Source organism: Puma concolor, chromosome A2 (assembly GCF_028749965.1).
Source record: "Puma concolor isolate L17-30 chromosome A2, mPumCon1.1.hap2, whole genome shotgun sequence".
Taxonomy (NCBI): domain Eukaryota; kingdom Metazoa; phylum Chordata; class Mammalia; order Carnivora; family Felidae; genus Puma; species Puma concolor.
This window is the reverse complement of record NC_141668.1, coordinates 168,271,591-168,284,200: the sequence shown is the minus strand read 5'-3', so window position 1 is coordinate 168,284,200 and position 12,610 is coordinate 168,271,591. Positions and strand designations below refer to the sequence as shown.

Below are 12,610 nucleotides of genomic sequence, written 5' to 3'. Positions count from 1 at the left end.
TTAACTGGTGAGTCCTGAGGCAGAAAGAAGCTCAGGGGAGGAAGAGGAGATGGCATCCCAGGCAAGAGGGCAAGGGACAGGTTCCTGCTCTACAGGTTACCGATGCCAGAGCAGAGTGAGTAGAGCAATACCTTGTAGTTAGGAGGCTGTGAACAAGGATGCTGTTTACTCCGGAGGAAGGATTTGAGGGCCTCCTTTTCTCTTGACATAAAGATGGCACTTTGACTTATTCTAGAGAGCTGTAGTTTTCATTTTTATCCATTTTGGATCAACTTAAATACCTGTCTTCTCTTTAGAAGAGTGGCTTTTCCCAAATAGTTGCTCTCAGTAAGCTTCCCGACCAGCGTTATGCTTTTTGTACTGAAGCCTGTTCTTCCGAGCACACGTTCTCTTGAAGCGCCTGGGTGGCTCAGTTGGTTAAACTTGCAACTTCGGCTCAGATCACGATCTCGTGGTTCGTGAGTTCGAGCCCTGTGTCAGGCCCCCATCTCGGGCCCTGTGCTGACAGCTCAGAGCCTTGACCTGGCTTCCGATTCTGTCTCTCTCTCTGTCTCTCTCTCAAATAAATATTAAAAAACAAAAAGCAAACCACATACATGTTCCTCTTGACCTCTCTGCTGATTTCTTTTTTTTTTTTATTTAAAAAAAAAAAATTTTTTTTTTCAACGTTTATTTATTTTTGGGACAGAGAGAGACAGAGCATGAACGGGGGAGGGGGCAGAGAGAGAGGGAGACACAGAATCGGAAACAGGCTCCAGGCTCTGAGCCATCAGCCCAGCGCCTGACGCGGGGCTCGAACTCACGGACTGTGAGATCGTGACCTGGCTGAAGTCGGACGCTTAACCGACTGCGCCACCCAGGCGCCCCTCTTTTTTTTTTTTTTAAATGTTCATTTATTTTTGAGAGAGAGACAGAGCATGAGTGGGGGAGGGGCAGAGAGAGAAGGAGACACAGAATCCGAAGCAGGCTCCAGGCTCCGAGCTGTCAGCACAGAGCCCGACGCGGGGCTCGAACTCACAGACCGTGAGATCATGACCTGAGCTGAAGTCGGACGCTTAACCGACTGAGCCACCCAGGCGCCCCCCTGCTGATTTCTTACTTGAGAGAGCTGCCCCGCGAGGAGTCTGGGCTGCAGTGTGCCCGTGCTGCTGCTCTGGAGCAAAGGTGACTGTGAACGTGGAAAACTGATTTTGCTTGTGGGAAACCTGCTGCCTCTTGTGGAAGGGAGAGATCAGTAAAGGGTTGCAAGTTCACGGTGACCTACTTAGATTTTTCCTAGTAACTAGGGTGTACGAGGTATATATTCTAGAATGATACCAGCTTTATCAAATATAATCCATGGACATGCTGCTAGTGCATCTTCTTGGTATATTTATATATAAAGAGCGCTGGGTTGAGTTCCAGACATTTTTTTAAAGCTTAAGGCATATTTTGCCATGGAGATATTATAAAACGCTAACGGTGTTCCCCGCCAGCCGCTAAAGACTATTTGCACATAATGTATTGAATGGTGCTGTTAGTGTCATGTTCTTGGGGGGGGGGGGAGGGTTAATGTTTATTTTTGAGAGACAGAGTGTGGGTGGGGTAGGGGAGGGGCAGAGAGAGAGGGAGACACAGAATCCGAATCAGGCTCCAGGCACCGAGCTGTCAGCACAGAGCCTGACATAGGGCTTGAACTCAAAAACATTGAGATCATGACCTGAGACAAGTCTGACGCTTAACCCAAAGAGCTACCCAGGTGCCACACGCTCTGTTTTTAAAGAAGGTATTCCTAAAAAACTTTTCAGATTTCCTGATATTGCTGAATGAAATTAGAATATGGAAAAATCAGGGAACAGATGTTATAAGGAAATTCTTACCCCTGAGGGTTTTTTTTTTAGAAAACTCAATTACGGTATCCATGATTAGGTTTGTGTTTTTGCCGCCCCCCCTCCCCCGCCCTTTGCCCTAAATGTTAATGCATCTTGCACACTCACAAGATAAATCCTTAAATGTGAGCAAGTTAACGTTTGTTTCCCTTATGTGACGGAAAAACAGCTACTGGCTTTAAGAAACTGATCTTCATTTTGGGAAAAAGGTCTTGAAGGAAGTAAGTTTTTCTGAGGATTTGTGACTGAGTAAAGGTAGCTGATCAGCAACCCTTGCTGCATCCTTCCAGAAGCTGAGCTCTGCCTCCGTGACCAGGAGCTGTAGCTCCAAAGCATATGAGCTCACTGCATTACACTCTGCTGTTGAGACTCGTCCTCCACAGCGTACTTCGTGTACTTCGTACCTGGGATTTCATTCTTCGTGACGAAAAGGGTTTAATTTTAGCAAGCCTGTTCTCGGACCAAAAATTCCACTTCTGCCCTATAGTTTTCATTACTACCATGGCTAATGATTTCCCTTTTCTCTTTAGATCTGTCATTTCTAGTATCATTTGCATTTTTTCTATTGTTTTTATTCATTTGATAATTTGTATAAAAATTAAAGGCATTGGCCACATAATTACTATTTAGATGAAAGTGCCAACTTGCTGGCCATTATGAAGTGTTGTCTTCAGAACAGATTGTGAATGTAGCAGTCTATTCATAAGAAACATTAAGAGGTTGAGTGAGAAGAGTTAAGGGGTGAGTCCAGCCTCCTGAACAAAAAATGCAACCTAAGATAAATTGTGGTGAAGACAGTATTCCTTCTTTTGCCTAGTGCATTGACGAAGGTAAAAATTAATACCTGATTTTACCAAAGATTTGGGAAGATTGGCAATTTCATTCATAGTTGATGGAGCTGTGTGAATTGGAGTGACCTATCTTGATAATAGGTAGGATCTTTTTTTCTTTTTTAATAAAAGCCTTAAAAATACCCTTTGTCTTGGGAATGCCCTTTCTAGAAATACGTTCTAGAATGGTAATTGCCTATGTGCAAAAAGAATTGCCAGGAGGTTCTTGGGTTGCTTGGTCGATTTCGTGTCCGACTTCAGTTCAGGTCATGGTCTCACAGTTCGTGAGTTTGAACCTCATGTCAGGCTCTGTGCTGACAGCTCAGAGCCTGGAGCCTGCTTCCAATTCTGTGTCTCCTCCTCTCTCTGCCCCTCCCCCATTCACGCATGTGCTCTTTCTCTCTCTCTCTCTAAAATAAATCAGCGTTTAAAAAAACTGCCAGGATGTTCATCTTCATAAGCTTTTTCTTGAATTTCTACCTGTATGTATTAATTAGATCAATGGTGGTATCTCTAGATGATGCCGTTAAAGAATATGGAAATATGTTCATAAGATACTGACAATGGGGCGCCTGGGTGGCGCAGTCGGTTAAGCGTCCCGACTTCAGCCAGGTCACGATCTCTCGGTCCGGGAGTTTGAGCCCCGCGTCGGGCTCTGGGCTGATGGCTCAGAGCCTGGAGCCTGTTTCCGATTCTGTGTCTCCCTCTCTCTCTGCCCCTCCCCCATTCATGCTCTGTCTCTCTCTGTCCCAAAAATAAATAAACGTTGAAAAAAAAATTAAAAAAAAAATAAGATACTGACAAGATCACAGAATGACCATACAGTGCCATTTTTGTAAGCATCTTACGCATATGTAGGTAACAAGATAGGAGAGGATGTCTGTGTAAGTAAGTATATGATAACATGGGGACTAATAACTCCAGGTGGTAAAATTATGAATGGTTTTTCTTTTTTGCTTATTTATGTTGTTTTGTGTTAGTTTCTGTAGGAAAATACGTTTGCTCTTTCTTAACTAAAAAGCAGCACACTGTGTGAAATACTCTTTTCCCACAACCAAAGCCACTCGACACGGAGGCCAGGCTTTAAAACAGGTCTGATCTGCCCCGACCTTCCTATGCACTCATTTCTAGCTCCTCACACTTGCACAGCCACTTGTTGAGAACAGAACTCTTCTGCCGGGGGTAGGAGCAGGCTGTCCAGTCCCAAATGGTCTTACCATCCCTAAGTTGGGAAGTGCCGTGGTGTTGGTGTCTACTTCTGTAATGCTTAGGGCCTGTAAAAGTTACTGCTTCTGGAATATAGATGTCACTGATCTCATGGTGTAAATGATTCTGTCTCCAGGACGTAAACCAGAAGAAGAGGGTGTGGAAGACAATGGACTGGAGGAAAACTCTGGGGATGGACAGGTATGTGCAGCGTTGTTAGTGAATCAACTTGGTGGATTGACCCATGGCAGTCATGTGATGGTTATATTTTGTTTTGTCACAGGAGGACGTTGAAACAAGTTTGGAGAACTTGCAGGACATCGACATGATGGACATCAGCGTGTTGGATGAAGCAGAAATCGATAATGGAAGCGTTGCAGATGGCGTAGAAGACGATGATGCGGATAACCTCCCAGAGTCCCTGTCCGATAGCAGAGAGCTAGTCGAGGGAGAAATGAAAGACCTTCCTGAGCAGCTTCAAGAACATGCTGTAGGTAACTCGGCAGGGTCTCTATCTAGGATGTACCAGGATTCGTCAGTTCCTCAAGTACCTTGGTAGATGATAAGGTTTGCGTTTGGAATTGGGTCCTTTTAAAACTAGTTCATCTGTTTACGTGTAAAATTCAGACAGTTCTGAAAACACACTTCGCTTGGAAAAGTAGTGTCTTGGTGAGGTACGCGAGTAGTTGCTATTTATTTGCATAATGCAGTCTTAAACATTCGGGGGCGCTATTCAAGACCTTCCTATTCTAGGAGGTTGGTCTATGGTAATATGGTTCAGAAGCCTCGAAAATACCAAAATACAGGTTGAAAGTTGGTCTTTTCCTGTTAAAGAACCGTCTGGTACCCTCCTTCTAGTCACCCTTCCATAATAAGCTTTGATGGGTGTTTTTTTTTTTTAATTTTTTTTTTAACGTTTATTTTTTTGAGACAGAGAGAGACAGAGCATGAACGGGGGAGGGTCAGAGAGAGGGAGACACAGAATCCGAAACAGGCTCCAGGCTCTGAGCTGTCAGCACAGAGCCCGACGCGGGGCTCGAGATCATGACCTGAGCCGAAGTCAGCTGCCCAACCGACTGAGCCACCCAGGTGCCCCAGCTTTGACGGTTTTTAAGCCTTAGTTTTTTCATGTTAGAAACAAATCAAATTATAATACAGTTGTAATGGGTGTTTTTATTGAATGTTGTCTGCCAGGCATTAGGCCTGATGTCCTTTAATCTTTTTGACACAACAGGACATATGTAAATGACGTTTTGCCTATTTTCTCCTTGAGGAAATTGGAGAGTAAAGGTAAAGATCCAAGAACACATAGCTCGTAAGAGAGTAAGAAGACCAGGCTGATGACAGAGTCCGTGTGCTTAACTCCTACACCGTGTTGACTTGGTGCGAAAAATTTATTAGATTATTGTATTTCTGTGAGGATGAATGTTGACTAGATGGAAAAGGCGGTAAAAATTAGAAGATGTGAGGCATCTCGGTAGGAATGCTTATGTGTGGGCTCCTGGGAGGCACCTCCTTTCTGTAGTGGTTCTCAGATGTCTTCTGGTGGGTGCCTCCTGAGTCATCCTCAGGGAAGGAACCTCTGTTCTCTGCTAGTGGAACGGATCCTGAGTATCCTTAGAGGTAGCAGACTGTCCTTGGAATGGAAAGTGTGATTCTGAGAAATGACTCTCATTTTGATACAAATAGGGTATATAATTTTAGTTTTTGGCGTGAGTCTCATTCAGTGGCTTTCCTCAAAAGTACCCCAAACGCTAGAGCAGTGAGATGAAGTACTTACCCTTCCTTATTAGTTGCTGCTTCTTGAAGTTGGTTTTTCCTCTCCGATTAGAAAATAATACATTCAGTCCCAAAAGCCTGGAAGTGTCTCGAGTGTCTGTCAGTGATGGTTAAGTAATTATGATTGATGGAAGTGGTATAGTTTAACAACTAAGACCATTCAGTAAAGGTCTGCCACTTAATTTGTTGTGCGACCTTGGGTGAGTTAGTTAACCTCTCTAGACCTCACTTGCAAAAATAATTGGTTTGGGGAAGATTGAAAAGATAAATGTTTCTTACCAGCTTAGATCCAAAGTCCTCATACTGGCCAAAGATCTGTTGAAACATGGCCACTCTTGTTGGGGACAGTCTTCTGTGGTTGATTTCTCCAACAGTACAGTAGAATGATCATGGCAAAGACCGTTTGGCCTGCAAAGTCTCAGATATTCACCAGCTGGCCCTTGACAGAAGTCTGCTGACCCTGCTTTAGAGCAGTGCCCAGCATACAGCCGCACCATAGGGTCATTGCTGTCGTCGGTGTGAAATATTATCACCCCTTCCGTTATTATAGTTATTACTTTTAATGTAACCACGTACATGAGCTAATTAGGTTTACAGGAATTAAAACAATCTCCAAGAGGAAAGTGAAGCTATGGCAGGGTACACAATGTGTGGCCACTTGTGCAGAGAAAGGACAGATGGTCTTGCACTCTTGGGAGCACACACAGGCGATCTGGAGACAGCTGCGTCGGAAGGAAGGAGTGTTGCAAGGGTGGCTTCCTAGCCAGATAAACGTAATAGCCGTACGTGTTCTTTAGCAAATACTTGAAACATTATTGTCCTCCCTAAAACATAACCAGCTTGGGGTGTTATGGCAAGCAGTTAAGTTTATTTTGGTTCACCCAGTAATTTTATGGATCTCCCTCATGTGTATGGGGAACCCCCACCTTATTGGGTAGAGCCCGCCTCTTAGAAGATCAGTCCACCAGTCGTTCTTCCCCAACAGAGGTGCCTCCGGGCCACCTGACTTTGCAGTCCTGTGTTCCTATCCCCACACTCCACTTTGGAGATTGATGAGGCTAGGAGTCAGGTACTCAAGGGATCCACCCCAGTCTAGGCCGGAGCCACCTTGGGGCAGCAGGCTCAGTAGCCGTAGCATTCAGGCTTGGAGAAGTGGCGGCCCGAGAAATCTGAGAATCTGTCCCGCAGTCTGGTTCTGGACATTGTTCATGGGAGAGCAGCCCCCGAACTTGGGGTTCCGACTGATTTGGGAGAGTCTGTACTACCTAATTTTAATCTCTTTTTAGATTAAACCTACTGTTTTTCCTTTTTCCTTTGGCTCGTGTCTTAAAATCCTCACTGGTACCATTTTAGTGGGTTTCACGCTCTATCTGCAGGTATATACACTTGGAATGTTTCTTTAAACTGAGGTGAAGTCAAACTGTAATGCTGTTTTGATTCCTGCACTGTGTCAGGAGTGATTTTCATCGCTGTTATTTTTCATTGTATGGGTGTACCGTTGGGTTACCCTGTATTGACAACATAAACTGTATTCTCGTTTATTTTGCAGATGGAGGACAAAGAAACTCTAAACAATTTAGATACTTCATCATCTGACTTCACTATATTGCAGGTAAATTGTATGTCTCGATAATTTTAGAATCCAAGATGAGACTACCATTTCTGGCAACCACTTCAGATGTTGTATGGCACTGCTAAGTACAAGGCATTGTGAGGTGTGTTTGCCCCTCTGGCACCTTCAGAGAGGGTTTTACTTTCCACTTTCTCCAAGTACAATGTGCCTGTTGCAAAGGACTCCTCGTCTTTCCTTCCCCTTCGAGCTCCGTGGCTTCCGTACAGCCAAGAGGAGGGCCCGTTTGGGAAGGTCTTGTTGGTTTCATTGCCGGCGGAAAGACCACCTGTCTGATCTGTTCTGGGTGGTGTCCTCTGTTGGGTGAGATGGGGTGGGGGTGGGGGGGCCGAGGGGAGCACTCCCTCCCTAGGAGAGATTCTCGGGGTCCAGATGAGGATGCAGGAGGGGTGGGGTGGCCAGAGCAGTGACGTCACAGCTGGGAAGGGTGGAACCTCAGGGGTTCTGGTTCCGTCTACGGGAATTTTCTCACAGCAAATGCAGAGCTTTATTTTGATGACTCTATCATCTTGACTGTATCGTCTGTGTAAATATTAAATCTTAGATGAGAACAAATGAGATGTGGACTGACTTTCAGGTAGGATTTACATACATGTGGGTCTTGAGTTTCTTTTTCATTTTTCAGCAAGCCTGCCTAGATAAAAATTGCTGGAATAAACTTATCTGGGTAGCTGTCTGATTTTCATTGGAAAATTTTGCAAGGAAATAAAAACATAGTATGTGCCAGTTTTTGTTTTTTGGGGTTTTTTGGTGTCATTTTTCATTTACCTGTACTGCTTAATTAGAAGCCGTCTTTCAGACACAATCCCCATTTGCTTCTGCCAGGCAGGGGCAGGGTTGGTTATTGGCAAGCCAGAATCCCAGCTGCGAGGAGGGTGCAAACCTCAAGAGAGTGCGGTGGAGCCCAGTTTACCTTTAGTCCTGATGTCTCGCTCCAGCTGCAAAGTGATACCACCCATTTCCTGGCTCCGAAAGGAAAGGAGGAGCCGGGTCTTGCCATTTGCTCTAGTTTTTTGTTTTTTGGGTTTTTTTGGTCAAAGACTCCCATGTTAACGTGGAAAATATATAAACCCTTCCGAGACAAATAGAGGTACATTAATTTCTTTCTGGAGAAAGTTAAGGAGAGAATTCTGTCTAGAATGATCTTTGGCTTTAGTTGTAGGCTTAATTCCCAGGGTGGGGTACGTTGCATGAAAAAAAATACATAAAACGAAACTGAGAGAAGTGAACAGTTCCACAGTGCTTTCCAGGATGGCAGACTAGTTCCCAGTGGAGGTGCAGACCATTCCCCTCCATCCCACAAGCATGTGTCGGGTGTGTATACAGAGATGAATGAGAAGAAAGGGTGGTCACCATCTTCCCGGAGCCCTTCCTCGCCATGGGAAGTACCTCAGCAGGGTCGAGCAGAGACCAGGACTGGTGTGGACTCCCACCCACACAGACATTGCTTAGATTCTGGCTGTGCTGTGTGTCCTTGAGGAAGTTTGTCAGTCACTCTGTGCCAGTCTCCCTGTCTGTGAAAAGAAGTTTGATACTGATAGTTCTAACCTGTTAGGATTGTCTGATTAACGTGTGTGTGTGTGTGTGTGTGTGTGTGTGTGTGTGTGTGTGTGTGGTGTTTACATTTGTGCGTGGAACCTAGTCGGTGCTCCTCAGTATTGCCTAAAGTCCAGAATGACGGGCCTTACGCAGAGGGAATGTCAGTGTGGAGGACCGCATGTTGACAGAGGGGCTCTTCCATAGTGGGCAGCCTCTGAAGCCATTAGGAGAAGCCTTTCTATGAAGAGATGGCCCCCAAGCCAAGTGCTGAGGGAGGTGTAGGACTCGCCTGGGGGTGGGGCGGGGACATGTGGGCCTGCTGGGGGAGAGAGGGTGTGGGGGCCATCGCTGAAGGCTTTAGGCCACAAGGAACCGTATGCTCACTATGGCGGTAAAGTGCAGGCAAATGGGGAAGGGATAGTGAGACCAGATGCTGTTGTAGGTGAGGAGTGGCCATGGTCTGGACGGACAGGGCTTTCTGGGAAGGGTTTGGAGGATATTTAGGGATTAGAGGGGGCCCCGTGGCAACGCTGGTTGGAAAAGCTGGGGGGGGGGGGGGAGTAGCGTGTAATGCTAGACAGCACTCAAGTGACAGGCAGGCAGAGGTGAGGTAGTAGGACCACGTGAACTAAGAACAGAGGTCCAACCACCTGTACCTATGTTCCCTCACGCTTCTGAATTTTTAGAAATTAGCGCTACGTTGAGTGAAATGTCAGGCATTCTGTTACACGCCACAAGTAGACAAAAACACCGCTCTCTTGGCTTCTAAGAGTTCAGTCTAGGGGGACCGACAAGCCCGTGATGATGTCATCACCACTGAAAGTGATACGATTGCCAGGTGCTGGGGAAACAAGGCAAAAGAAACAGTATCCGCAACCAGGGCCGAGGCCCCTGGAGAGTAGCCTGCAATGGGGAGCTTGGGGCGGAGGGGAGGGAGGTGGCGTGTCCGAGGGCAGGCTCTTTCCTGAATGCGCGAGCAGGTCCTCCACCTGGTGCAGTTGTGAGTTTCCTAGTCTGTACTTCAGAAATCCCCCTTTTAGTTAGTTTTCAGTGTAAATGAACTAGATTGCGTTCATCTGGCACAATCTTATTTATGTTTTTTGTTGCAGGAAATTGAAGAGCCATCCTTGGAGCCAGGTACTGTTAAATGAAAAACTTACCAGCGGGGGTTTGGAACCATTCTAGCTTTCCACCTTCTCTAATTTAAATTCTTTAATTTTAAAAAGTTGCCTTACTGTAGTATACATTGTTCTAAAGGTTTACGATCCAGAACATACCAGGATCATAGAGATTGGAAACCCAGCCATATCACCAGATCTGTGAAAGTGGCTGACTTCTCATTTTACAACTGTATTGGTGAGATGAGACTATCTCATGCCTTTTTAAACGTAAACGGCATTTAAACACGTAGAAAGAGTTTGCATGCCTCTCAAGAGCTAATAACCTCTGCACCCCACAAAACAGATCTTGTGATATTGGGCAGTGTCTTAACTTTGTGGTTTTTAATTCAGGCAGTGCAGGTAGCTGTAGGGAGATGCGTTTTAAAACATTGAGACATAACTGGATTCCAGAAGAGGAAAGAGTTTCTTCATGAGAATTCCAAACAAATACCGTTCACTTTCTGGACTGCAAATATCTCAGATCACCGATGGAAGAGATTCTGGTTTTCATGTTGGACTGTTCTGTTAAAAGAAATTCAAAGAAATTTGGAAATTGAGCTGTTCAGTGAATGGTGATACATTCAGTTAAGCAACTTGGACTTTGGAAGCTAAATTTGGAAGAGTTCTTTGTAAACGACGACAGAATGAAGACTGTCAAGAATCAGCCAGAAGGTTTTGGGGGTTAAATCTCTGGGATGCTTTTCTCTTCCATGTAGCGTAGCGGCTTACTGTAGCAGTCGGTTGGAGCGCAGGTAGTGTAACCAGTGTAACTTTGTGTACCCGCGGGTTTTCCAATCTCTGTGTAGCTAGCGGTTCTCTTCGTGTTAGCGTGGCAGCCGTGCCGGTTCCGCATTTGTGATTGCTTTATTTCCCTGGTAATTAAACCTTGTGCCATTCTATTCCTGTTAAATCCGTAGAAAATGAGAAAATACTCGACATTTTGGGGGAAACTTGTAAATCTGAGCCAGTAAAAGAAGAAGGTTCCGAGCTGGAGCAGCCCTTTGCACAGGATACAAGTAGCGTGGGGCCAGACAGAAAGCTTGCGGAGGAAGAGGACCTTTTTGGCAGCGCCCATCCGGAGGAGGGTGACTTAGATTTGGCCAGCGAGTCAACAGCACGAGCTCAGGCGAGCAGGGCAGACACCCTGTTAGCGGTAGTGAAAAGGGAGCCCGTGGAGCAGCCGGGCGATGGCGCGCGGACGGACTGTGAGCCTGTAGGGCTAGAGAAGCCAGTTGAGCAGAGTAGTAAAGCCTCAGAGCACACGGAAGCCTCTAGCGAGGAGGTCGCGGAAGCGCCCCAGGAAGCCTCAAGCCCAGACCCCAGAGATAGCAAAGAAGACGTGAAGAAGTTTGCTTTTGAAGCTTGTAATGAAGTCCCTCCGGCTCCTAAAGAGTCCTCAGCCAGTGAGGGCGCTGATCAGAAAATGAGGTTTGTTTTTTCTCAGTTTTAGACCAGACGCTATCTCCTTTTCATTGGTCATTTAATGACACACATAAGCTGTTTTTTCTGCAATTGGCCAGCCAGACTGATGCAATTGTAGTTTACTTCTAAACGATGTTTTATTTCTCTTTATTTTAAACTGATTACATAATCTTTTTTCTTTTCTCAACCTATCATGGTTGTTTTCTTTAATTCTTCCTAATTATCTTTAGCCCAGCAGAATTAATTAACTCCTATGGGTCTGAAATCTTATGGTTAGGTCAGATTTCCAATACAAGTTTGTCGGGGTATCATTTTTTCAGAACTAAATTTCGGGTAGGTATGCAACCTCAGCACGTGTTTTATAATTTTGAGTTTGTTTCCTCTCTGCTGCTTCCTTCTGGAGTGACATTATCTTTTGTCTCTAGTTCTGTCGAAGATGACTCGGATACAAAAAGGCTTTCCAAAGAGGAAAAGGGTAGGTCACCGGGGCGACCCCAGTCTCCTGGAGCATGTTGGGCCTTGGCAGCAGTGGGGTATCTGCTTCCGGTTCGTTGCATATGGTGTTTCTTTCCCAGATGTGCTTTGGGGCCTCTCATGAAGCCTTTCTCCCCTCCTCTGCTACTCATCTGCAGGTTCTGGGTTATAGAGGGCAGGCCAGGTCCTCAGAGTTAACCTGTCGATCGGAAGCAGACACTTGTTTTCGAGGGAGCACTTTGAGCTCATCGATCCTGACTGGCCCTCTGATTTGCAGACTTCCTTAGCCTCAGTGATACTTGTAAATGGGAATAAATGTACTGACTTCAGCTATCGTGGGGTTATCTGGTACCTCAGGTTGATCAACAGCTTCGCTCTCTATTAAAATCGCTAATGGAGACGACGTTTTGTTGGTTCGGATTCCTTCTTAGCAGTCTAGAAGAAGAAATCCAGATGAGGCATAGGTGGGAAGGTATATATGACAAGAAGGAGAAGCATCTGGATTGGGTTCATCCTGATAGCAGCTGTTCTATGGGCAGAAGCCACTCCACCGGGCTGCCTAGTGCCATTTGGCGACTTTCTATGTGAACCAACCTCCCACGTTCCTGATAGCCCCTGGTTCACTGCTGTTAAACTGGCTTTGCTCACCACCCTGGTAGACCTGGTGTGCGTTTCCCAGCGTTGTGTGAGGACGCGGCAGGC

General features: G+C 45.7%; 1 protein-coding gene across 2 annotated transcripts in view; it reads left to right on the top strand.

The window, feature by feature from the left end:
- The window catches only part of SAFB (scaffold attachment factor B), a 36,796-nt gene that overhangs the window by 11,150 nt on the left and 13,036 nt on the right, over positions 1 to 12,610 (top strand). For both annotated transcript variants that reach the window (XM_086699355.1, XM_086699354.1), the window contains exons 3-8: positions 4,041 to 4,105; positions 4,188 to 4,394; positions 7,233 to 7,295; positions 9,962 to 9,989; positions 10,930 to 11,440; positions 11,860 to 11,909. In XM_086699355.1, the coding sequence (XP_086555481.1) occupies positions 4,041 to 4,105; positions 4,188 to 4,394; positions 7,233 to 7,295; positions 9,962 to 9,989; positions 10,930 to 11,440; positions 11,860 to 11,909 (924 nt within the window). The remainder of the gene's footprint in view (positions 1 to 4,040; positions 4,106 to 4,187; positions 4,395 to 7,232; positions 7,296 to 9,961; positions 9,990 to 10,929; positions 11,441 to 11,859; positions 11,910 to 12,610) is intronic.